At 31.8% G+C, this 27,841-nt stretch overlaps 1 protein-coding gene across 1 annotated transcript; it reads right to left on the reverse strand.

Annotated features, from left to right (window-relative positions):
• Nucleotides 1–605: 605 nt before the first annotated feature.
• On the reverse strand, nt 606–26,288 carry LOC134229438 (low-density lipoprotein receptor-related protein 2-like). Its single transcript, XM_062711191.1, has 25 exons — nt 25,226–26,288; nt 18,977–19,421; nt 18,210–18,462; nt 17,407–17,554; nt 17,277–17,294; nt 16,378–16,470; nt 15,331–15,585; nt 14,830–14,980; nt 14,550–14,687; nt 13,410–13,515; nt 12,965–13,103; nt 11,747–11,866; nt 11,406–11,633; nt 11,093–11,273; nt 10,855–10,982; nt 10,616–10,772; nt 5,283–5,395; nt 5,071–5,196; nt 4,761–4,931; nt 4,267–4,440; nt 3,289–3,459; nt 2,968–3,144; nt 2,588–2,767; nt 2,176–2,305; nt 606–1,880 (listed from the first exon to the last, which is right to left on the reverse strand). Exons 1-25 carry the CDS (start codon nt 25,287–25,289, stop codon nt 1,688–1,690), a joined length of 4,059 nt encoding a protein of 1,352 aa, XP_062567175.1. The 5' UTR covers nt 25,290–26,288; the 3' UTR covers nt 606–1,687.
• Between the last annotated feature and the right edge of the window lie 1,553 nt (nt 26,289–27,841).

Here is a 27,841-nt window from a genome sequence, read left to right on the forward strand (position 1 = left end):
ATAGCTATAAGAAACTTGGTTGTTAGGATGCCATTGTTTAACTTAAAATCTCACAAATTGCAACATTATCAAAAAGACACAAAACCAAACGGCCCTCCTTTAAAGAATCGGACCTTAGTATTTATTATAATCTTTGCATTTAAATACAAAAAATTATTGCGATAAAACGCAAAAAATAAATGCGATTAAACGCAAAACTTATTGCATTTAATCGCAAAAATATTGCGTTTAAATGCAAAGTTTATTGATTTTAAATGCAAAAATTATTGCGTTTAAAAGCAAAAATTATTGCAATTAACGCAAAAATATTATTGTGTTTAAACGCAAAAATTATTGCGTTTAATCGCAAAAGTATTACGTTTAAACACAAAAAATTGTGATTAAACGCAAAGTAGTTTGCATTTAAACGCAATGATTATTGCGATTAATCGCAATGATTTGCGCTTTTAACACAAAAATTATTGCGATTAAACGCAATAAAAATATTTCTCGCTCTGAACTTGCCTCACTCGTGAGAACTTACTATTTTTCAACAAACTGAAATTGAAAGTTGCAAAGAAATTATCAAGACATTCTGTGACGCAATGTTACTCTCTCTGACTGGCTTCCGTATTTTTCTGATACTTGACATTAATTTTTCTAAGAATTGCTCTAGTTGTATGATTTCCTTTGTTAAGGTTTTAATTTCTTTTTTATTTAACTGCGCTTTCACAGGATAAGCAACTCTGAAGCACTTATGTTTTTCCTTGATGTTCCAAGTTTTTAACGTTCTGTTCGGATTTTTACAGTAACTGTTAAACTGTTTCTTCACAGATCATCCACATCCGATACAGAGTCTATGTCACTCAAATACTGTCTGTACTATATGCCCAACTTGCTTGTGACACATTTTTTTGCTTCCTTCAACATTTTTAGAGTTTATTCCGGATTTTTCCTGAGTAAAACACAAAATTGCATCTTTATCGGCTGCTCCGTGACGTTTTAAAACATCTTTTTTGTCATTTTTAATAAGGACTACCTATCTTCTCAAGTTGATTTCTTTTCAACAAAGCAAAATATAAAATCATAATTTGGTATACAGATCTGTGTAACAATTCCTAATTTGAATTTATAGGGGGTTTTTTTTTCGTTTTTGACTCCATTTTACAGAGAATATGACAACAGGCATTATTTGGTGCATTGTCTGTAACTTAATAAATTATCCGAGATCCGATTTTTGCATTTTTAAAAACTGGATGAGTTTTGAATTAATCGCACTCTTTTGAAAAAAATTTATACTAATCATTTGGATTTATGTTAAAATATTTCTACAACATTTTGATAACATATGACGTCAAATAAAAAAAAATATGACAGTTGTCCACGAACTTTTCGAACAACCCTTGTATAATAAGACAAATCGACAAGAAAAACAATTATTAAGTTAGCAATATTGGCTAAGCAGTTTACTTTTTTGTGAAACTTTCTTCTGTTTTTAGGCATTGATTGCAATTATTTTTTAAAAATATTGTAAAGAGAAGTGTATTAAGGTTGGTCATTATGATAATTATGTCTGTAAAATGTGAATTAGCCTGCCAAAGACATCAGCTACAGCATTCCCTGTGAACACTATAAAGGTGTAGCATATACGTTGTACTAACATTGTTTGGGGAATAGAAGAAGTAAATAAACATTTAATGGACATTTTTCAATATGTTAGAGGGTTTAGGTATGTATCTTTCAGTGGTTCATCGTATTCGGTATCGAAGGCGTCATCAATTGAGCAGTACACATCAGAAACTGGTCTTTCTGGTAAATCTCTGCTATCTGTCATGTATCCGCCATTTTTAAATGTTGCATAGATATTATTTCGAGCTGCGGGGGCACTTTGGTATTCTTGTCTGTAATAGAAATATCCCTTTTTCAAAAGTTGTATTTGAATAAACAATAGTTATAAATCATGTTTAATTTAATGCTTCTGTTTTTTTTTTTCAAATACAGAGTTTGTGATAAATAGCAATCAAAGCGGAAAAAATTGATAAATTACAATAGTATCATAATTCCCCGGGCGCATAAAAGTAATAGTGATTATAATTATGTATGAATTATAGTGTTTATTTTCAGTGTTTCTGATTCATATAAATATAATACAAGTTAAGTATAATATATGACATCCTATAACCTGTATAACCTTACCCAATAACTTGTGATTTTCTGCGGTACAAAAAACAAACAGTTGCAATTATTACAATGGCGATGACGACAATGCCTGCGGCCAACATTCCTATGTACGCCATTGTTTTATCCTCACTCATAGATGTGCGTGCTGTATGAAAAGATGCATGATATAATTCAGTGGTAATTAAAGATAATAAAATTTGAAGCTGTGCATATAGAATTTAATTTTTTTTTATTTGGATAGATTTTTTCTACTTTAGATACAGAATTAGGTCAATTTATTCAATTTAGTGAAAATATCATTATTATATATGTAAAATCTCGAATATTGATAGTTTTGTGCAGATCTGGTTTTTGGCAAAACATATATAATTATATAACAAGCCAAAAAGCAATTACATAAGTGAAGAATACATCTGTATTTACTTACAAGAGCTTTGTACGCAAATATTATCGGTACGTTTGTCCCATAACCCCTCCGTTGTGCAGAATAAATGTGGAGAATTCATTATAAACCCTTCATGGCATACTACGTCACATTTTTCTCCAACATTTCCCTGACAAAGGGACGTCAAATTACCATTTCTTATTTCTAGTGGACAAGATGTTTCTAGAAGAAAACCATCGTTGTTTTTTATGCATAATCTTGTACCACTCTGCTTTGCATTATAATTCGTTACAATAGTTTTGTTCATATTTAACCAAAAAAATGAAACACTGACATTGAAGAATAAAAATCACTTCTAGCTTTGCCATTTTGAATTAGCGGTATTAAAGAACGATCTGTGACAAGTAAAGAAATTATCTAACGTTTGCATAATTCGTTGATATTTTCGCCCCAAAGGCCGTCTGCTGTGCACACAATACTAGAAGAAGGAATCGTAGATTGATGGCCACTGACACATGTAAATGAACAGCTATATCCAACTTTTCTTTGACAATCTGATTCTAAGTTTCCATTACGAATGGTTGAAGAACACAGTTGTACTAGATAGGATACAAATACACATATATGTATATGAGCAAAATGTCACTACATGAAAAAGAAATCTCGAAGGGATCGTTAAACAACTAACAATTTATAAATCATACATTATGATTTGCTTCCGAATAAATATACACTACATGTACCACATAAATCGTTTGTATCGTGATCCCAGTAACCATTAGCGTTGCAGGTAACATTAGGAACAGCTGGATTGGTTTTCAACGGATCACTGCAGTCATACCGACATGTGTCTCCTAGTTTGGATTCGCAGTTGATGAGTTGACCATTTCGTATTGTCTTTGGACAACCTGAATCTGATCATAACAATGAAGTTGATTAATTTTCGAATTCGTTTTGGAGAATATTCAATGAAGAAGATAACTTGATAAAAGATGTTATTGATTGTATTCAATGAATTTTATGTCCTATAGATACTCAAGAATAAGGATTCATTCTTTTAAAGGATTAACTTAGCCAAGGGAGCTCAATTTCACAAATTGGTGAAGAATTACAACATCAGACATTTTCAATAGGTTTTACTTGCTAAATGACCGAAAATAGAGTTCTTGTTTCGCCCCTTTCTAGGGTCAGATCATAGACTTTTAAACAATAGTTTTTATAAATTTTGTTGTAAACCTACACGTTGTATGCTCTTGCAAACAATTTGCCATCTACATATCAATAAATAAGCAAAATTATTTTAATTCAAAATATTAGCATTTTAAAATTTTAAAATAATTAAAAATTTTAAGATAATTATAGAATTAGCCCACCAAGGGAGTATTGGGAAGCCATGAAAGGATAATGCTTCGCAAAAGCTAGAAAAAATACTTTTCATTACATTTTATTTTCTAAATGCAACCAAAATGGCAATCATATACATACATGTATTGCATTGATATAAAATTATCAAACCTATTGCCTTTAAAAAGCAGAGAAATATAAAGATTCGACACATTTTTTTAATTTAGGAATCTGCAATTTAATGTTAAAAAAACTTGAAGAATTGTTTCTCCTTCAGAGCTAACTTGGAAAAGTTTAAATGTTTTAAAAATATTTTCATCAAGTCACCCCATATTCATGACTATCTTTATGTTTAACGAATTATTTGTTCTCCGTACGTATGCACAGGTTTTGAGTGTCATGGTCCCAGGTGCCGTCACTGGTACAAAGCAAACTCTGTGAGCTTGTGGAGGTGAAACCTTCAGCACATTTGAAACTGCACGAATCACCAACTCTCCGAGTGCAATTTGATGACAATGCCACATTTTCAATAGAGGATGGACACAATATTTCTATAAAATTTAGAGAACATGATTGAAATATCTTTTTTCAAACAAGAATAATTCAAACCGTTTTCATTAAAGGCGGTCATTCAGCACATATTTAATGACACATACATTTTATATGAAAACACACACACACACACAGAGAGAGAGAGAGAGAGAGAGAGAGAGAGAGAGAGAGAGAGAGAGAGAGAGAGAGAGATGTATTTGAGGTTAATGTTCTTCTTATTTGACTCAACATTAATTTAACAAAAAAATTTAATCCTATGTAGGATTAAAATCTTAAAATGTTCCTTAGTTTTTCGTTGTGAAATAATTCATAATCTCACCGGTACACAAAGAAGATGGAGAAGGATTCCATTGGCCAAAAGTATCACAGGTTATTGACGTATTGACATCTAGTCTGTATCCTGCTTTGCATTCTATGTCGCAAATCTGCCCAGGATATGGAAGACAATCGAGTAAATTCATATTTTGCAGTGAGGTGGTACATCGAGATACTACAAAAAGTAGACATATTTTTTAGACTATGAAAAGATAAAATATCCGTGACAATACATATATGAATTCCGTTTATTCACTTCCAAATATATCATTGTTGAATTATTTAATGATTTAGAGTGAATGAATAACACGAACCTCCTTCACAAGTTGTTTGATCCTCTTGTAAATTTACAAAGTCTTCACATCCACACGTTCTTCCTATTGGTGTTGGAAAACAGAATGTACTACATCTACCGTTTTTCTGAGAACAAATTGTACTCACTAAAAAGAATTGAGATGGTGATTGTTACAGAAACTAAATTCTTTAAATTGCATAATTTTCTTGAATGTATCGTCTATAATATTACCGTCAATTATATCGTCTGCATATATAGCAAGACTGTCAAGTCGACCAAGCTCAGGATGGTTTGACATGAATGGCATCTTAGATCCAGTTGTTTTATGCATTTTTGTTATCCGTCTGCATAAATATAGTAAAACACTGTGTTTTAGCCATATTACAAAATCAACTAGTTTTAATTGTAACAGGGACCGTTATAGGTGTTCCCCAAACGCTCATCAACTCCATTTTTGTGCCTTTTTCCCGTAAGACTTTTTTTTTAAAATGTGCTCAGTATCGAAGGATTTCATCAAAGAATTATAAAAGCTACAATAATATCAACTTTATGTCATTTTACGCTTTGCAGGCGCACGCACGTGCATGCTCATGCAAGATGATCATAGCATGTTGTCCAAACCTTTAGCATATCTTTATATCGTGAGAATTAATTTAAAAAATCATAAAAATATAAATGTTACCGTTTTTCAAATATATATTAGTCATTTTACGAATTGTGTGTGCGCACATGCATGCATGTATGTCCCTGCATTCAATTTAGATAGAAGCATAATGTAGGAATCCATCATGCCTTTTCATATTCAAAATTTCATCCTGTTTAAGTTTTGTTGAGAACCAAGAAAGTTATAAGCATTTAAAGTTTCAGCAAATCAGATTGCAGCACAAGTGCATTTGCATGCTTTTATGATAATTATAATACAACATACTACAGATCTTCATAATGTATGACTATGTTCAAAATTTCAAAGGATTTTGTCAAAAAAAAAAACCCAGAAATATATGGATACTTTAGTTTCAGCCAATCAGAATGGCCCGCACGTGCATGCGCGTGAGATCTTGCTATTTTGACTATGTCATCTTGTCTATACTTCTAATATATCCTTACATTTTGATTTTCAAAGTACAGGGTGTTTCGCAATATATGTCACACATCTAAGGACAGATAGATAAATGACAACAAAAGCTACGTATATATTTTATATATCATTTTAATCAGGATATTTTCAAAATTATTTTTATCCGTCAGAAGTATCCAACATTCTCAACTTCAGTTACTATGGCAACAAATCCTATTATGTTAATCTTGAAGTATTTTCCCAACATTGTCTTAAACTAGAGGTACTGTGATCAATGAGCTCACTAAATAATACTCCGCCTCCCATATGAATATACAGAGGATATCTATATTATGTGATTTGATATTTTAATCTAGTTTTCAAGGTATAATAACTAAAGAGACTAATGTTTAGAAATTTCTGTAGGACAACTGTTTTGTAGGTTTCCTAGAATACTTCTTGTTTTTTATCTGGCTTTTTAGAACCCCCAAATTGCATATCTTTTTATCATCTAATGTTGCATTTAAACTAGATGCACTGTGAGCAATGAGCTCACTAAATGATACCCCGCCTCCAATATGAATATAATGCCAGTATCCATGTTTTGCTCTGGAAAATCTAAAATATGTCAGATCAAAAAGTAAAATAGGAGGTCAGAAAATATGACAAAATGTAATAAAGATTCTGTGAAAGTTTCATTAAATTTCCTTCAGTGGTATGAGAGGAGTTGCGGATAAGAGATGGGTACCCCAAAGCGTAACAAACGGACGGACAGCTATACAGACGGACGGACATACCGTTCAACTTTTCGGGGGATATAATAAATGTGTCGTTTCGAAACTACCAGTATCTTTTAATTGGTGTCCAATCCTTTCGCTCTTCCTTTCAATCCATCTTGCAAACTTTAACCGGCTCTGAACGTCAATTGGTTTGAAATGCCAGAATCTTGTATGCAGACACACTTAACTCAAATTTAAGATTTCTAAATACGCTTGATACATATACTGGCAGTGTTACAATCCATATCCCCAAACTTGGATAACTTTCATAAGGTTTCCCAATGATTGACTTCACTATTATATTGTTCTCATCTCTTCTTGATTTTTTTTTTGGGGGGGGGAGGCAGGAATTAACTGTCTTCCATCTTTACATTATAATTTAGTTTAAACCCTCTAATTATTCTTTTAAATATATGAAAACTAGAAGCAGTTTTTGGCCTGGATATTTTTTCACAATCTGTACAATATTTAGGATATCGTTCTTATAATAAAAGTTTACCACAAATTTTTGCTTCAAGTTGTACTCCATATTTAGAAAAGCTGAAATTATGCCATCACTGATTATTTCATCAGTTACTTCATGGTATATCAGAATTTCACCAATACTTTGCAATGTCATAATTTTATATCAATATGCTTACCTAGTGTTTTGGTATTTTTAGTATCATGCTCGATATTCAGGTTATGCCCATTTAGATGTGTGATATATATTGTGAAACACCTTGTGTTTCATAAAAAAAATTAACAGTTACGCCTATATCAATTAAATTGGCCATTTCTCGTGTTGCACGTGTGGGCTAAATGACCTTCATTCCGCAAATCTATGTAACATGCCTACTGACCATAAAAAAAGTTTCACCATAATCAGTTGTGTAGTTTACAAGATCACTCGCAAACAAAATTTTCCCAGGAAGAAAAATAACTAGAAAGTCTGCTATTGCAAGTAATAGCGTATGTCGCCTTGAACTGGACAAGACTTTCATTTTTTGTATCACTAAAACAATACCCATTAGCTATGCTTCGAAAACCATCAACTCATATCAGTCCTTTCAGTACATTGATTTAAAAATCAAAGTTAAAGAATATTCACTTTCCCCTGGTTTCTATGGCAATAATCGATTATTTTAAAATTTTAAATGCGAATCGCACAACAATTACTAATCACTAAAATAAAAAAGGTTTCATGACGAATGTTTAAGTGACAAGAGAGAACATTCGCGGACAAAGTTCGTCGCTTTTTGTAGGTTTCTATGGCAACGGTAGCCATTTTGAAACTGAATGACCACACAATACAACTACAACTAGTAATCGTTCTTTGAGGAAAGTTTCAGGAATAGGGTTCCAGTCATCACTGAGAAACAGCCAGGAGAACATAAATTAAAACAAGAGGCCCATGGGCCTTATAGGTCACCTGAGTATTGTGTAACAACTTTCAAACAATCAAATTTGGTTATGTTTTAAACCAGAGGCCATGAAATTCACAAATCACAATATTGAAAGAGGCATAATTGTTTATCAAAATTATTAACTTAGCGTGCTTACTCTATTTACTTAATACCAAGAGGTAGATCAGAGTAACAAAGAGAAAATGCCCTTCCACTTTATACCCAGTTGTGCATCTCACCCCAAATGAACCACTGACCCAGGGGCCACATATTTCAAAATTTTGCAAATTTTATCATAAAATGGTTGATTAATACCAAAGAGCAGATTTCAAAGCATTACAGGTGTAATTTATTTTCAGACTCTGTACCCCCCCCCCTTCTGACCCAAGGGGCATAAAAAACCACTTTGCTAGATGCACCTTTCTTCATCATAAATATATATACTTGGATTATTGGCATAAAACCCAAAAGCAAAGGAAAATATTTTCAAAGAATTAATGCACTTTCACTATATGATCAATACAGCCCCGTCCTAACACCAGAACCCCTGAAACTGGGGCCATTAAATTCACAATTTTATAGGAGGCACTCTTGCTCATCATAACTATGTACTTAATTAATTTATTTAATACCAAGAAACAGAGAAGAAGATTTTCAAAGAATTAATGCACTTTCACTATATAATCAATAGAGCCCCGTCCTAAAACCAGAACCCCTGACCCTGGGGCCATAAAATTCACAATTTTGGAAAAGGCACTCTAGCTTATCATAACTATATGCTTAGTTCGTTTATTTAATTCTCAGAAGCAGAGAAGAAGATTTACAAAGAATAAATGCATTTTCACTATATAATCAATAGAGCCCCGCCCTAACACCAGAACCCCTGACCCTGGGGTCATAAATTTCACAAATCTGCAAGAAGCACTCTTGCTCATTATAACTATGTACTTAATTAGTTTACTGTAAAAGTACTTTCTTCCGCGAGGTATTAATTTACGCTATGTACGCGGTAACAAATTTTCCGCGGAAATTTGTCCAAGTGTACTATATATAAATGTAAGACATATAGTGACAATCTAGAAAATCCGCGTGATTTTCCGACCATGGATTTAACAGAAATTGAGATTCCGTGGAATTATGACCCCGTGCGTATACAGTATTTAATATCCAGGAGCAGAGAAGAAGATTTTCAAAGAAATAATGCATTTTCACTATATAATCTATATAGCCCCACCCTAGCACTAGAACCCCTGACCCTGGGGCCATGAATTTCACAATTTTGGTAGAGGACTCAATGCTCATTACATTCATGCCATCATGCCAACAGTTTGCCTGCTTGATGTCCAGGAGTAAAGAAGAAGATTTTTAAAGATTGCAATAATTTTATTGGTTTTGGCCCAATCCCTCAGGTCCGGGGGGGGGGGGGGGCGGGGACCATGAAATTCATAATTTTTGTTCAACTTTACCCATAGATGCTGTATACCAAATTTGGTTGAAATTGGTTCAGTGGTTTTAGAAAAGAAGCTGAAAATGTTCAAATGTTAACACACGACGGACGACGACGGACGAAAACGGATAGCAATAGCTATAGGTCACCTGAGTTACTCAGGTGACCTAAAAATGCGTAGAATCGCAGAATGTCGCCCTACTTCGTTCAGGGCGACCTAACTTGAAAGTCTGCTATTGCAAGCAATAGCGTATGTCTCCACAAACTGGACAAGACTTTAATTTTTTTTTTCATCATTAAAACATTACCCATTAGCTAAGCTTGGACAACCATTAACTCGTATCAGTCCTTTCTGTACTTTGATTTAAAAATACAAATTAAAGAACTTTCATTCCCCCCCCCGTTTTCATAGCAAGTATTGACAATTTGCAATTTTTAAATGCAATTGCAATGAGCACAATTATAGATACTTGTCATTACATCAATAAAATTTCATGAAGAATGTCCAGGGGACCAGAGAGAAAACTCGCGGACAAAATTCGTCCCTTTTTGTAGGTTTCCATAGCAACTGTAGACATTTTGAAACTGTATGACCACACAACACAACTACAACCAAAGATCCTCCTTTGAGGAAAGTTTCAGGAAGTCTGTCCCAACCATTTCCGAGAAACAGCCTGGGGAAGAAAAACATGCGTACACTCGCAATATGTCGCCCCCGACTTCATTCGGGCGACATAATAATAATAGGAAACCGATGGAAAACAATATGGTCTTCCAAAGGAAGTAGGAAGACCATAAAAAAGTAAGAAACAGAGTAAAAACAATATGGTCCCCAACTTCGTTTGGGGAACATAATTACTGTAAGACAGTTTATGTCTAAGTAGAAAAACACTGACTGTCGATTCCATGCGGTATAATAGAGATATTGTCCTTGAATCACAATACTCATCAAATGTGCGTCACTGTCAGTTGTCAAGACCTGTCTATTTCCTCCATTCAAATCTGAGAATTCAATGCGGTTTTTCTGTCCATCTGTCCAATATATTCTGTCGGCTAAAATGGATATTTAAAAAAAATTAAAATGTATTAAACAGTACTTAAAAGTAAATATTTATCATTTTGTACATTTACTTACAAGTAAAATCAATTGCAAGTCCATTTGGCCACCCAATGTCAGTGGTTGCTATGTACGTTTTTGATGATCCGTCCATATATGCTCTTCCTATTTCAGTTATATTCCCAAACTCCGTCCAAAACAGGAAACTTATATAAAATGTATAAAATAATTAACAAATTTAGTTTTTTGTTGTTTTTTTTAATTAAAGAGATAAAATGATGAACAACTGTGCATTGCTTTTTATGATAAAACATACCCTTTTGACGGATACACCACAATTTCTCTTGGACTGTAAAGGTTAGACAACAAGGTATTATGCTGAAAGGTGGTCCTATGAATAACACCAATATAGCTTTGACTCGATGTTGGCCCTACCGCAGTATAGTAAAGGTTTCCAGTTGAATAATCGATCGCCAAACGGTCAGCATTGACAAAGCCTGTTGTAAAAAAAAATATAAAGTTTAGCCTTCTTCATTAGGGATGCTCATGTAAGGCTGGACAAGTAGGAAGTTTTTTTTTACAGATATATATGCATCAAATCCAGTTTCTGTCATTAAAATCAGATGTACCAGTTGCATAGATCAGAGTTTTGTTCCCTCCATGCAGTGAAGAGGACATGATATTCTTGGTAGAGAGATCGGAATGCAGAAGTTCCTTTGTACTTTTATCGAATGTTATTCCCGCGGAATTTCTTACATTGATAGGAAGCTTAACTAAATTCCCTGTAACCATGTCAATCTGCAGAATCCTCCCATGGGAATAATCAGCCACCACAATGAAATTTGCCCTGTACACATCTACCAAATATAAAACCATGGGTGCATCAGACATCGTAGGTAAATCATAAAATGTCTATAAAACGCTTTTATTTTCATGATCAAATTAAAAAGAATACGTCTGAAAAACTTACTGCTATCACATGTTTTCATATCAGGTTGAAGCAGAAGACCTAAATCACACTCACAAGTTCGACCAGTTTGTAACGGCACACAAATATCTTGACAACCACCATTAAGTAAACCACAGCTACCTAGAATATAAAGGTAGGTTAAATAAATATGCTATGATATCATAATGTTCAAATAAAAGTTTCAATTCAAAAAAAATATAATGAAACATAAAATATCAGATTTGTATTCCAAAATGACAATGAATTTTAATCATGATTATAAATGAAAACAATGAATATAGAGATGAATTACTTGATAATTCTTTGCTACAATTATAACAAATTTTTGTTAACCCCCCTAAAAATTCAAAACAATTTCTTGGGAGTAAAAAATCAATCTTAAGGAGATTAAGGAAGCTTTTAACACTGCACACTAAAGAACTCTATTTAGAGTGTAGTTTTATGCAGTTAAAGTGATCTGCCCTTAGATTTAAGATTAAAGAAATTGTCATTTACATTTAATTACATGATTTGTAGAAAATTAAAATATTTTTAGCATTAAATAAGACCAAAAGTAAGAAATTTAATTAATTTTTACATAAAATTTCCCAATGTAAGTGAACAAAAGACATTTCTGCTCACAAATAGTCCATTGTCTTTGAGCATTTTTCCTTCAGAAATAAGGCACGTACCCAATGTTCTACGTGAATGAAAAAGTATCAATATACATACATGTATCTTTATACGATATATTTTTCTCCGAGTCCAAAAAAAACAGTTTCTGTTTGTGTTTAGAGATTCCTTAAAATGCGTTTGCTATCAAAAGTCTACATCGAATATTAAATGAAAGTTCACTGAATAAAATGCTTCCCCAAAATTTAAATAGTCATGCTTATAATTTTCTCATTAAATAATTATGACTACTTTTAATTCCAAAACCAAAGTGTTCTACATTTAAGCACATTTCAGAAATGTTTTACCATATATGAGTATATCATAAAACGTTAAATTCGATTACCTCAATACCCAAAGGAAAAAACATTAAAGGACCAAGTTATCATAATAATCAGGATCGTGCAGAGGTTAAAGATTCTCAAATGCAAGTCAAACTCCAAAACTCAAGATTAAAAGTAAAATTTATTGGTACAAAGAATACATTTGTGAAATATGAAAACCCTTGTTCTAATTGTTCAAATATATATAATGCAACACAAGGACAACATATTTAACAATACAAACCTCTTTTATCCTGTTGCAGAGACGAATCGAAGACGGCAACTCCTTTGTTTTTCTCTCCAATTTCTAAATAACTCTCTGCAATGTTTGAAAACTTACTAGAGAAATACATTATGTTTCCTACTATCCAGCCAAAATAGCCCTACAAAGAAAATGCTCTTCATTAAGAATATAAATTTAATGTTACTAAACATGCATTAATAGATTTATATAGTCTTTTCGATTTTTGAGATGGACGTTAAACAACAAATGAACATATTTTTCGAATCATACTTCTAATTCCAAAAAATATACCGGTACTCACTTTTAATTTCATACTTGGTATAGAAATTTTATAATTTATCACACGTTTGTCAGAATGGGAATCATTGATATGTATTTAAGCATGACATTTAAAAAAATGACCATAGAATTGACAATAAATATATTATTTTGACAGATTTTTTACCTTATATACAAATGCCTGTGTTGCACCAAACGTGATGACGTGGCTTTTGATATCCGATCCATTCGTCAACGAACTTTTGATAATTGAGTCATCAATCCAATACAACCTTAGATATTAATTTTCTCTCATGAATTGATAATATCTTCTCCCCAGGAATCAATTTTAATTTGTCTTTTTTAAATACATTTTAAGACGTATAAAAGACGTCTTAAGACCAATCTTAGATCAATTGCGCAAATAAAGTAAATTCGGGAAATAGTTAAGTAACTTACGTGTTTTGTACCCCAAGTTAACATCATTTTATTCTAATTTATATCAAAAAACATTGTTATTATAGATTCATTAAATAAATTAATTTAAGTATCGTAGCCTCATCAGAGAGTGTTCATAAACTAACATATCATTTATGTTATTTGTCAATTCCATAATCTGTGATATAAAGTGAATTAAAGTGAATAAAGATACCAATGATTTATACAGATTGAATAATTCCATGTTAACTCTGTTTCAGTTAATTCCTTGATTCACGTACAGTGTACTTTCGATATCATACGGAGACAATTCCTACACCTTAAGGTATCCGTCCCATATAAGTACCTCACTTTCTTACCTTAAATATCAACTGTGTATAAAATACACTGATATTGTTTCAAAGAATTTTAGAGTAGAAAAGGATAAACCAAGAAAAATTTTCAAAAATGGAAATTAACTAAGCAGTAATTAACCTTTGAAGATTGCATTCAAGTCTATGGAAAAAGTAAATTATTCTTTTTAAATAAAAATTAAATTCTTAAAATAATATCAGTAAATACAGTGGAAAGATATATTTAATCATGAGAAATAGAAAATGATTGAAAAATATTTTTTCACCGAAAAGATTTTTTTAAATGATTTTTTTTATATTTAATTTAATAAAAGGGGAACAACTCTTCAAGGACAGTACAAAGTTATTGATTTGGTTTTATTCCACTCTCGCATACTGATGCTAAAACATGAAAATAAATTATTTCTAAATATAGTAATTATCCCGCCCATGCATATCTGCCGTGCATTATATTCGTTTGAATCTAGGGCTAATATATATATATATATAGGTCGGATACCTTAAACTGCAGTATAGTTTGTAATTTTATGGTGTACTGATTGCTCGTGATATCATAATAGAGAGAGCTGGGGTTATTCAGATTTGCAGTCGACACAATTGTACGAGGAGAACTTCTATTCCAGTTTCCATTCATTATGGACTTTCCTAATGTTCCCGATATCCAATAAAGGTCTCTGAAAGAAAAGAAACTGAATATTTATATGTAATGATAAAATATTTTAATGGTTATCATCACAAATAATATTTTTCTCCTCCTTTCATTCATATCTTAAAAAACTTAAAGAAATAGAAAAACTCAATGGAATGATATCTCACCCATTATGAGGGTCAACTGTTAATGACGTTGGTTGTTCAAGTCTGACGTATATTATTGACGTTGTTCCCGAGTTAATGGAAAATGCTTTTATGCTGGATGAGGCAGGCTCAATCCATCCGAGAAGATTAGTTATCCAATCAAAATTCAAATCTATGATATCCACGATTAAGTATTTAGCAAAATTACACGTTCTATAGTAAGATGATTTGATAAGAAGAGGTTTCTATGTAACGTTAAGTAGATTTTATTCAACAGTTATTATTCAACAGTTATTCATTTTTTCTTCTTGCTTCACATTACAATTGATTGGTTTTTGTATTTGAATTTTAGTGAAATTTAGTAATTAGAGACAGATGTTATGTAAATTTATCTTTAAAAACATTGTGCTTATTCTTTCGGTTTTCATAGACAATACAACGCACATGTAAATCACGTGTTTCCATTAACTGTGTGAAATCTGTTCTTATATATTGCATTTGCAATCTTTTTTGACAGCCTACCTGATGCTAATTGAATGGATGTCAACATTCTTGTTTTTAAACTGATTATGTCTAGTTCTTTCAACTCGTTTCTGCTACTGTCCACAAAATAAATGAGATGTCTGTTAGCATCAACAGTAAATGTCTGAATAATTGAGGAAGGGACTGTAATAAAGGGAAACCTTCCTTGTAGACCGTTGAGATACTGCACTTCAAACATCGCAAACGCAGTTGAATTGTGAACGATTAAGCCTTTCTCGTGGAACCAGGAGCGATCTGAAATTTTCATAAAACTATATTCTAGTATTTTTGAACGAAATTATCATTGAAAAAAAATTAACCTTTATCACGTTATTTTATCCTCGCCCAAATATCACTTATCTTTTGAGACAATAATAACTTAAAAATAATCTGATTTGTCAATACTTTTCCTCAAGCCTATCTAAACAAGTGGGAGACTCTAAATGCAAGTGCTAATGGAGTAATGTTACATAAAAATGTAATTGCTTATATATATGGAAAATTTGAGATAATGATGCTCATCATGAAGTTTAGATGTTAGGTCGTCATTAATGTACAATGTATTTTTATAGTAAAATGGATACCTATATTTAGAATCAGGCATGTAGCATCGTTTTTGAAAGTGGGGGGGCCAACCAGAGAAATTTTTTTACTTACCTGAAAAAGTTGACAAGCAAAAAAAAAACGGAAAGTTAAATGTCGCTCAAAGTCGAAAATCCTATTTCGTAGGGGGTCGTGGGGGGGGGGGAGGTAGTAGCCAACTTTTCCAAAGCCAAATTACTTTGACTTCCAATTTTTTCCATACAATTCCTTGATAACACTATACTGTGGTAAAAAGTGGGGGGCCAACCTTCCTTTCAGTGAACATTTCCTATAGTAAAGGTAATGTTGGCCAAAAAAGTAGGGGGGCCTGGCCCCCCCCCCCCCCCCCCCCCCCGGTTGCTACGTCCCTGAGAATAACATAAAGTTACGCTTTATATGTTATGCTATTGAGAACAAAATATGGTTAAATTCTTTTGTGAAAACTACATGTAAGTCATTACAAACCCGTGCACGTCATTCCATCTGAAGATAGCATGTAACCCTCAGCACAGAGGCACTTAGCACCTGCTGGAGTGTTCACACAGATATGTTGACAACTTGTACAGTCCAGTCCAATACGAAAATTCGTAATATTACAAGTTATCGTAATCTAAAACTTATATTACAATTTTTCGTAATGTAGTTAAATTACGAATACACGTAATATAGCAGATTGTAAGAGACTATATTACGAGCTTTCGTAATCCAAGACAAATTCAAGTATTGCAAGAAATTGAGTGGTGGGTAGCAAAGTATGACGTCAGTAATATATCAGATTTCACGGCTACTGATAGCACGCGGTCAGTTTGGTCAGTTACGCCTATCAGAAAGCATGGAAATTCGAGAAGAAAGTACCGCCAGCGATGGGTGAGTGGACAATTTCTTTTTTTAATTCTTTTATAGGAATTTTCCCAAGGATAAGACCAATTTTCCAGTAAATTTCAATGTTCGCTTAAGCATGTCGCATTGGTCTATATCACCCGAACTCCCTACTTTTCTTCCGAAGTCTACCCTAAAAATCACACCCTCGTCTCATAATTCGACTGTTCGTGCAATTCTTATTAAAATACATGCAGAATTCAAATCTCAGTAAGAGTCGTACAAGTTATTGCCCGTGACATCTCGTAGTAAACGTCATACTTTGATACCCGCCACTCAATTTCTTGCAATGTTTGAATTTGTCTTGGATTACGAAAACTCGTAATATAGTCTCTTACATCTGCTATATTACGCGTATTCGTAATTTAACTACATTACGAAAAATTGTAATATAAGTTTTATATTACGATAACTTGTAATATTATGCTTTCTCGTAATCTTACGTTTTTTCGTAATATTACGAATTTTCGTATTGGACTGGACTGTTGTAATATTGCAAGGATCTTTAATAGAAAGAAAAACTATGTACATGTACACAAAATAATATAAAAACTCTCCAGCTAATGAAATTTGCATGTATTTGTCAATTATTTGTATTAATTTAACAAGCCATACCTATGTATACCCTGGAGGTTTCTCCATCATAAACATGCACTGCATATGGCTGTGCTGTATTCAGTCTCAGACTGTAAAGTTCTGTTCCCGATGCTGCATCTACTCCAAATATGATCTTAGCTCCAGAGCTTGCAGCATGCAACATTCCCTATACAATGTAAAAGCGAAAGTAGGTTATACACAAAAATAAAATTTGCTGAAAAGAAATGATAGATGATAGATGTACGTTTTTTTTAGGTAATTTTACGTTTTTAGAAAGTGATTAATTGATTGATGGATTGATTATGCTTTTTCTCCCCATTTAAGAGTACTTTCACTCATATAGAGACGTCACCATATACTTAACATTTATATCTCGATCGGCACTCAGGGGCAATGAGCAATGAGAGTTCTTTATCGCACCAAATTAATAATTTTAAATTAAGGAATATTATAAAAGTGCATTTCAGTTTATTTTTTCCACTGATTAATTTTTGACTGAGGACTTTCTGATACACATGATCATGGGACCTCGTTTGGTTACTGCACATATGCAACATAAATGAAAAATATATACTAGTATCACATACAAATAAAATTTGTTGACGAACATGCAACAAACTAAACGAACATTTACCAAACAAAGTTCATACATGTATAGGCTATTACAACATTACTTGATTAAGGATAGCTGAACGTTACAATGGACCAAACAAAGTTCATACATGTATACGCTATTACAACAAATGTATAGATACCAGCTGAAAATGGAGTCCAGTTTAATTCAAATGTGTCTTAAACTGTGACAATATTTTTTCCATTACCTGATAAAAATGCAAACCAGTCGCAGGAACATTGTTACTCCGCCGCAGTACTTTTCTGTTTAATCCGTTATAGTCGCTGGCCTCAAGAGTGTGTCTGCCATAGTCTGCCCAGTACAAGAGGTTATTGATGACATCGATAGAAAGAGACAGAACTCGTATCAATCCGATGTGCACTATAATAGTCCTATTAACTCCGTCCATTGAGGCCTTTTCAATGCGTGGATTCACATCATTATCGGAAAAGAACATCAACCTAAAGGAATAAATGACAAGGTAAAAATAAAAAAAGCATACCTCTGTTTCAGTTCTACCATCATGACATTGGAAAAGAACTTTATTCGGTAATAACCAATATTTGCCCCCCAAATCAAACTTTGATGGAGATATATTTAATTAAGTTCTTAAACAGGGGAGTATAAAAAATACATTCCTCTGTTTCAGCTAAAATTGTTGCCATCATGACTATTGGTATTTTGACACTATAATATTTTTTGTTAATTTATATTTTATATACAAAATTTGACTTTTTGGGGGCAAATATTTTTAGAATGTCAAAAATATAACTGAAATAAAAACATAGTGTATTTTTCTAGTTTATATACTTCTTAATCTTAAGAATGTCAAATAAAACTTCATATCTTTGTCGTTTAAACATGATAAATCAAAAAAATCACACTCTCTTTTAGTTTTACAAGGATATTTTTCATCCTTTGGAAACAAATTTAGATTATGAGTTACATGCACTATCATGGATATTTTAGTTTTACCCATCCTCTGGATCTAATGCTAATCCTTCTGGTTGTTTCAAATTGTTGTGGATGATCAATTTATAAATGGTTGTATTGTCAAGATACGCCGGTTTCATGCCTATCCAACTAAACAGGGAATCGCACCAATATAAGTTTTTTGAAACATAGTCGAAAGCAATCTGAGCATTTCCAATAGACCTCCCTCTGTATGCAACTGAGATAGGAATGGTTTCATTCTGCCAGATGGTGAAGTTCTGGAATACGTAAATTGAATTGCCAATGGCTGCAAAAACAATATTTCTCTCTGGGTCTGACGATATGCTAATGATCTGAGCGCCTGAAGGATTTAGAGTCATCGACACATTTGTGAAGTGACTGGCGGGGTTTCTGGGTATCTCTGTGATGGAGGTTAGCGAAGCAGGATTCCATATTCCCAAAACCAGGCCCTTGTTACCAGTAAGACCTTAAAGTATGTTATATTTAATATGTTAAATTCAATTTTGTTAACAATTCTGTGAACTTAAATTTTGGGGATTATCAATTAAATTTAGTAATCCTATCCTCACTTTTGTAAACTTTTGCCCTCCCCCTTCTGAAAAAAATTGTTGTATTTTTTTTTTATGTGCTCTGTGAGAATTTTTTCACTTTTTTCAAGACTTGTGTTAGAACTAAACCTCGTCTTATAACGCCTTTTGAATGGCGTAAAATTAACATCCGTTCTTTTTGCGTCATTACGCCTTTTAAAAGGCCTAAACGTCTGTTACTTCAAATGAATACGCTGTATAATATCCACTTTAACTTTGCATCATGTTGTATGTTATTTTTTTCAGTTCAATTTAATTTTCAAATGTGAATTGTGAATATCCGGTCACGTGCTAAAATCGGATTGGCTAGTTAAAGGACACACAAAGAGAAAAATATATTAAAAACACTTTGATCAATTTCTTATTATCAATTTTATCTTAAACTAATACATTCTTGTAAAAATTTTCAATAACAGTTGCTTTTGAAGTATTGAATGGTATTTGAAATATACATAAACTTACTTAACTGCGTTTTAGAAAAATTAACATATATGTTAAGTACGTCCTCTCCTCACCTCAAGGCTCACTAAGATTTTTTTATACAGCATAGGAAGAAGGAAATCACAGTACTGAAGCAATTTACTCAGCATATACTTTCTAGCTAAGTATAAATGTTTTTCTCCTACAAATACTCATTTTAAGGAACTTCGATCCTCAGCCAGGATGGACAACTCTTTAATTTATAATTTAATTCAAAAAGTCTCGAAATTAAGCTTGAAAATTAAATTTTTTCATGCAACAATTTTCATTATATACCTCTCAATGTGCTTCAAGGTTCTTTGAAGTTCTCAGATAGGTCTACTTAAAAGTGGAATTTTTACCCCGTAAAAGCATTTTAAATTTATATATATCAAGAATTGGTGTTCATTTTATTCTAACCATAGATACCAATGTTTATTAACATGATTTGAAATTAGAAGTGTTTATGGAGAGTTGCTGTGACAGGAGAATCTTTATACATTTTGCATTGTAAAATGATCGAAGTACATAAAAGAAATTAAGGTACTTACATGTAAAACGTATAAAAATTGTGGAATTTCTTCAAAAGCCTGGATACCTATGATTTTTATTTTCAAAATTTGTTAATTGATCAAATTTGAATTCGAAAATGCATTGCAGGTGTTTTTATTCGCAATTCCTGAAAATATATTTCAGATTTACTGATTTTCTCTATAGAATATGATTAACTTGAAAGATGAAGTTTGAAGAATTTTTATGGGTAAAAACACGTTAATTTGAAAATTCAGACATTTTTATGAGCATTTTCAATCAGTAAATGCTTAATTTTCAGAACCTGAGGATTGGAGCACCTTAATTTCATGTACATTGTACGAGACACCCACTAATATTCTATTCACAACTCTATGAAATACTTTTAAAGCAGAATGTCTGTAGGTCTTTCATTTAAAGCAGTGTCGCTATCACTTTTACTTGAATCTCGCTGTGGCCAATAGTATCAGAAGCCAATATACATAATCATTTGTGTATGTACCTAACAAATTATTGTATTTAGTTCCTCATCTGCAACTTTATACTGCTTTCGGGACATTTTTTTTCAAAATTAAAATGAGATTTTCTTCTTTATTATCTAAATATCAAGGAAATATTTACATCAAATATGAAATGGGGTAGACTTATAACGATTATATACATGTATAACCTCATTTCACATTGCATATACACTGTATGTTGCATATAGGCTTTAAGTTATAGCTTTAGCACTTCTCCATCAATTAAAACTTCTATTTCAGAATACTTTTTAAAGTTCACCTAAAATTGATGGGTATGCATTGTACATGTAATACTTTGTTTTTACCTTGAAAAGTTGTAAACATTCTATATCTATTTTTGGATCAAGCGGGTATTCCATTCTATTTTTTTTTTTGTATACCCTAATTGTTTCATATATCCTTATTTTAAATTTATTTTCTTTACTTGTAAATCGTTATATATACAAGAATAGGCTTTGTATAAAAAAAATCAATCTAACAAAGAATATATAAAAATAATGCTTAGTTAACGTCTCCGCCCAATTTCTTTTCATTGCTTTAGGTGATATTATTTCCGTCTTTATCCTTAATTCTATTGACGTCTAAAGTTGTGTAAGGAATAATTATTTTTTAACTTGAAGTTGTTTTACATCTCAGTCAAAAAAAAAAAATATAAATAACGACATTTATTAATATATATTTTTTGCTTGTAGCTCAAACAGCAAGAGGGCAAATAAAATGTTCGGTACATGCACATGCAAGTGGACAACATTATGCGATATGGCAGGATATTGAATATCATTTGTATGTGGTTTTACGATGGCTGTTCAATATATAATGTCCTGGACTGTATGACATACAATACAAATATCATATCACATTAAGTTTGGCTTTCTCTCATTATTGAATTTCTTTAATGAATTTATAACTGTTTTTGTGAGCACTTTTCATAACATAGTTTCATTGTGAGAAGCTGGAAAACAAGGGCTATTCGAGGCACTGCATTATAAATGAATGGTAAAGAATCAGTAAACTAGAGTGAAAATAAAAGCTTCATTAAAGCTGCTGTAAAACTTGTTAAAAATCCCAAAGAAATATTTACTGAAATATGTGAAATTTACAGCAACCAATGCCTGTTTTATAGACGAATGAGCAGGTGGATTTCCATGGTAAAATATTATATTATGGGCATCAAAAATTGGTACCCTCCTTGCCAACAAAAGTAATGTTTGCCAAATTTCAACAAAAAATATTTGATGATGTATGATTGACTTTGAGACACATGGCAAATTTGAAAGACATCATTTCGGGAGTAATTAACACTGCTTAATAGAAACGTTTGACGGTAAAAAAAAAAGCTTAGTACTCATAGGTCATCCTATATATTGAAAAATGATTGAAAACGACAGCGTGTACGAATGTCTCAACAATTATTTCAAAATATTAGTAATTGTAGTTATCCACGTTTGTTTGATATTCAAGCAGATAATGAAACTTGAATCTATTGCTTAAAACCCTCAAAACAAAATTTACAATAAGATGTACTTGATGAAAACAGCAAAAGTCTGGCAAAAGCAAATAATTGCAAGAGCACAGACATATTTATATGCAATTTTCTGAAATATAAGTGGTATCTTTGTTCAAATTCTTATTCGAGGTTACCGCTTAATTTCTGGAGGAATCTAGAAAGCAGAAGTTTTGCAAAAAATCGAAAGGTTTATTAGAGGAAGGACCCAGAATCAGGAATCCACTACATTGAATTTCTTCTGGACAGCGTCCAAACCCTCACGCCCTAAAGCGTAAAGGAGTTTTCGGGATACCCAAAAATGAGTTCTAAAAACAATCAGAAATTGGATAAAAAATGTTACGGACATGTGTTTTAATTAAAAGAGAAAATTAAGTTAAATCATAAAGACTAAATCATTGAAAAGCGTCTTTTGCTTCTTTACGAGCACCGAAGACATTATTCATTGAACAGCCCTCGTATATTAGGATGATGTAGATGAGGAAAATTTAACGAATTTACACAATCGATTCATGCTTTTCCTGCTGTGTAACGGTAACGAGCTATCTTTAACTGCATAAAAAGTCAGAAATCTGAAGTAATATATTAAAATACGACTTGATCCAACAATAATATCAAAACTGCAAAACAAAAAGAATATTGGCGATAAAATTTTAGAAGAATATACTCCTAACAATTTTGATTTTTGTCTTTGAATTTCATTTTTGTATGCAAAAACATTGAAATAAACACAATGTTTAGTTACCTGTATCGTTACACATCAAAAATTTTACAGAAGTACGCGTAGTTTGACGACAAGTTTTGGTACTCAATTTCAATGTTTAAAACTTCACATTTGTATGGAATGTCAAACATTTCAATATTCGATCTTTTTCCATTTGCATTGTTTAATTTTTTTTATATTTTAAAATTTCTCATTTGTTTTGTAAAAATTCCATTTGTATTGTTTAATTTGTATTTGTATTCTATAATTTTCTATTTGTAGTCTTTAATTTTCATTTGAATCGTAATTTTTTTAATTTGTATTTTATATTTCCCATTTGCATTGTATAATTTCTTTTTGTCGTATTGTAAAATGTCTTATTTGTATTTGATGGGTTTTTTTCATTTGTATTGTATCCTAGAATTGTTTATTTATTTTGTTAAGAAGGATGGATATGGAGATAACAAACAGTATTCAATATCGAAGTTCTTAATACAATACAAAATAGGAGCAGAGCAAACACGGACCTCCGAGACATCAGAGGTGGGATCAGGTGCCATGGAGGAGTGAGCATTCCCTGCTGACCGGTCACACCCGCCGTGTGTTCCTTGTCATATTAGGAAATAACGGAAAATCCGTCTCAATTCAGAGTACAAATAATGAACTAACAAATAGTATGAAAAATGTCCGTCAGCATTTGACTCAATGGTACATTGTATATGCTGACAAGGTCACTTTATCGACCATAGAACTTCCGAAATGATGACTTTAAATGACTTTTTCATTAATCAAATTTTAGTTTTTTTTGTAGTGTAGTGTTCAAACAAGCGAGATATGTTTAATTTTAAAAGGGGTGGATGGGTGGCAAATGTTGTCGAATTAGAATATTTATTTCCATTCTCTTTCAGGAGAGGATATTCTTTTCCATGATGACCAGAGACAAGAAAAAGAAGATTAAGAATGTTAATTTGCCCAAATTTTCATTTCTTGGGAAGGGGGGGGGGGGGTGTGGTACCACCTGTCAAGATCAAATCATTAATCTTTTCAGACAACATATTTCTAAGGACCAATTATTTACCGGTATTTGTCGTCTGCTAACGATCCCTTTTTATTTAAATAGCCGTCCTCTAATATTTACACAAAGGAGCCCGGTTTGTTTTTAAACAGCACCCTGGACAACTCGATATTTTTACATGATACAGGCTTAATCTTCACCAATGAGATTCTTCGTAACAAAATTGATAAACAATCCTCCAATACAATACAAAATTATAAAAGAATAAAATATTTTAATACAAATAGGAAAATATAGAATACAAATGGCAAATAAAGAATACAAATAAAAAGAATTACAATTAAAATGGAAAATTATAAAAGACAAATTAAAAATTATAGAATACAAATAATAAAATCATGCAATTCAAATAAATAATCATACAATACGAATGGAAAATTTTGCAATGCAAATGGAAATTGTAGCAAACACATATATATTTACAATACAAATCGAAAGGATAGAATATTGCAATTTTTGACATGCCATACATATGATTTTTGCATAAACCTCCTTTGTATATCAAAAAAGTTGTTTAAGTAAGTTGTTATTTTAGAAATATTTGAAGTTCGAGGTGTACACGAAAAAAAGTTAAAGTTATACCGGTATGTGAGTTACTGAAACTATTTCTGGATAAAATGCAATTTATTTCGATATAAAAGCGCTTTTTCAGTGGAACTATATAATAATAATTTACTTTATAATTGATATCATTAGATTTATAAGCAATACAAAATGGGACAATTATCAAAGTAGCATTCCATTGTTATTAAACTGAGGAACTTTAATGTTTTGATACATAGAAATTGCACTAAAATGTAATTTTATCTACTTCAATATCTATGCTTTAAAATTATTCAAATTTTATGACTGTGTAATACATATTTAAAAGTAAAATTGATATAACTTACCAAAAGAGAAATCCACACTTGTTGTTGTGATTATAAGAACTCCTAATACATGTAAAACAAGCATATTTGTATTAATGGAAAACGAACATCTATTTAAAATAGTATGCAATGTAATAACTAAATAATTCGGGAAAGTACTGTTTTGTATACTAAACTGAATAAGGAAGTTTATTGTGTTCTGCTTCAATAAACCTCAATAACTTTTGTTTTTACATGTTTTAAAAACAATTTTACAAATATAAATATACACACATAGAGAGTGAGAAAAAAGAGAGAATTTTATTCATTATAAACATACGCACCAGTTTCAGTGTGTCACGTTTGGCATTGATACGATAAATAGAGACGGCCAAGTAAAGGTAAAAAAAAATAGTAACTAAAGGATCTTCTAATTCTAAGTTCATATCTGAGAGGCTTTCACTTCTAATGACGAATCCATGGCTTATGAACAAACCATCCCACAATATACTTTAAAGGTTTCATACAGAGACTATAACGAGTATCAAACCCGCGGGCCACTCGTTTTCCTTTTTATTTAACTAATGCCTTATGAACAAACTTTCTGTTACAATCATGATTTTCAGATCCATTGTTCCTTAATTAAACATAAATTTGTTTAACTAAAAAGACATCTCGATTTCTTTTTACGATATGCCAGACAGTAAATTCTATCTTAATTTCCTTTTTCATAGAAGTTGACGCATTATGCATATGGATTTCTTTTCCTATTAGTTGAAGGTATATTTTCTCTACAATGTAACCGACTGAGAACTTAATAAATGAAAAAGGAATTCTCAAATGTACTGACTATGAAATACTTGGGAAAGTTTTTTTTATATCACACTCCACTTATCCTACTTTAATATCCCAGCTTGAAAATCAGAGAGGTAAATATTGTGAAGGGGTGTCCGTTTGTCTTTCTGTAAGTTTATCCATTTGTCCATAATGCTTTTGATCACCCATCTCTTATCCACAACTCCTCTAACACCACTGAATGCTATTTAATGAAACTTTCAAAGAATCTTTAATTTGTTACGTAGTGATATTGTGCATCGCCTATTTTACATTTACGGTCGTATATTTCAGATTTCCCATAGATAATAATTTCAGATCTCTCAAAGCAGGACATAGACCTTTTCACCATAAACATATGGGAGTGGAGGTGTCATTTTTTTAGCTCGGCGCTCGTAGTACCTCTGTCTGGTTTAAATCGGTATTTAAATGGGGTTCGCTCCTCTGCTTTTCAGCAGATGTTTGTTTTGACCTCTATTTATAAAAAAAATCTTCATAATTTTTAGTTCTTGCAATAAATTTGAATTTTATAATGTAATAAAAACTATTTTCAATTAAAACCCCATGATTTAATTCTATACCGATACGTTTAATGAGAACCTATATTTTGTAGCGGAAGGTGGTTTTTTTTTTTTTTTTAGGAAAAAGATAAATTTTTTCTCTTTTGATGTATTCAGTATTGTTAAGTTTGGATTCCTATTTTTGCACACAGAGTAATTTTGTGCAGTGAACTATTCTCTGCTTGTCCTAAATTATGTATTAAATCAACTTTCATTCATTCTATCATCATATTTGACAAAATTAATATATAAAACATATCGTGACAGTCCTTGAAAAAATAGTCCAATTTTTGTAAATCTAAAAAAAAACATCAGAGACCCCAATTTTTTATTTTATTTTCAAAACATATAAGACAATTTTAACCATTCAGCTTAGATGTCGAAAAATGACATTTTTTGAGTGCCGAAAGGTCAAATAATTGACTATGCGAAGTAATCATTAACTAATTATGTTTTCACAATTTTTAATGTGACTATTTAAGATGACAAAAAGTCAGCGTTTGATCCAATAATTCACTTGAATAAAAAATATTAAAAGGAAAAACTATTATTACATTTTTACCCGTGAAATACTGTAATTTATTCATTGAATAAAAATGATATCCTGTCACAGTGTGAAAGGATATCAAAATGATATCCTGTCACAGTGTAACGAATATCAGAAGTGCGGGAAAACCCTCGATTTCCCTTCCCATAACGAAGGTTGTTGTAAAACAAATCTTCCTTGACCTTATATAAGATAGATGGAAATAAATAAACCATTCTGACAGCGAATAAAACTGTTAAAATTACCAAAAATATGTTGCTAAATCCATGTTGACAATGTTTTAACTCACTTTTCTTGACGTCTCAACCGCTCAACTATGACGTCATGTAGCCTATGACTGTATTACAAAAAGACAGGGACAAAGGAAAAATCAAAGAATTTGTTTAAAAAATGTAATAAACAGAAAATTCAATGTTTTGTAGCTGAATATGGAATTTATTTCACTCGTGAGACAGGATTTTTTGATATTTTCACTCGTGCTTCGCACTCGTGAAAATATCAAAAATCCTGTCCCACTCGTGAAATAAATTCCATATTCAACTATAGAACATTGAATATCCTCTATTTATTTGAAAATTACATTATGTGTTAGACGTAATTATAGTGCAAAACGGTCACATCAATTGCCACGTCGTGCTTAAAGAAGCGCACTGACCTCCATTTTTGTATTGATTTATTATTAAGCTATGTGTGTAAATTCTAAAAATATACTTCACA

This window comes from Saccostrea cucullata, unplaced genomic scaffold (genome assembly GCF_032062105.1).
Source record: "Saccostrea cucullata isolate Sc308-1 unplaced genomic scaffold, CSIRO_AGI_Scuc_v1 ctg1109, whole genome shotgun sequence".
NCBI lineage: Eukaryota > Metazoa > Mollusca > Bivalvia > Ostreida > Ostreidae > Saccostrea > Saccostrea cuccullata.

Excerpts from the sequence above, each read along its gene's own strand:
- LOC134229438 (XM_062711191.1), bottom strand. The coding sequence starts at position 25,289 with ATGCTTGTTTTACATGTATTAGGAGTTCTTATAATCACAACAACAAGT. Across the intron at positions 13,104-13,409 it reads CACAGGCATTTGTATATAAG|GGCTATTTTGGCTGGATAGT; the intron begins GTAAAAAATCTG and ends TTTTCTTTGTAG. Across the intron at positions 11,634-11,746 it reads TATGAAAACATGTGATAGCA|ATGTGTACAGGGCAAATTTC; the intron begins GTAAGTTTTTCA and ends TATATTTGGTAG.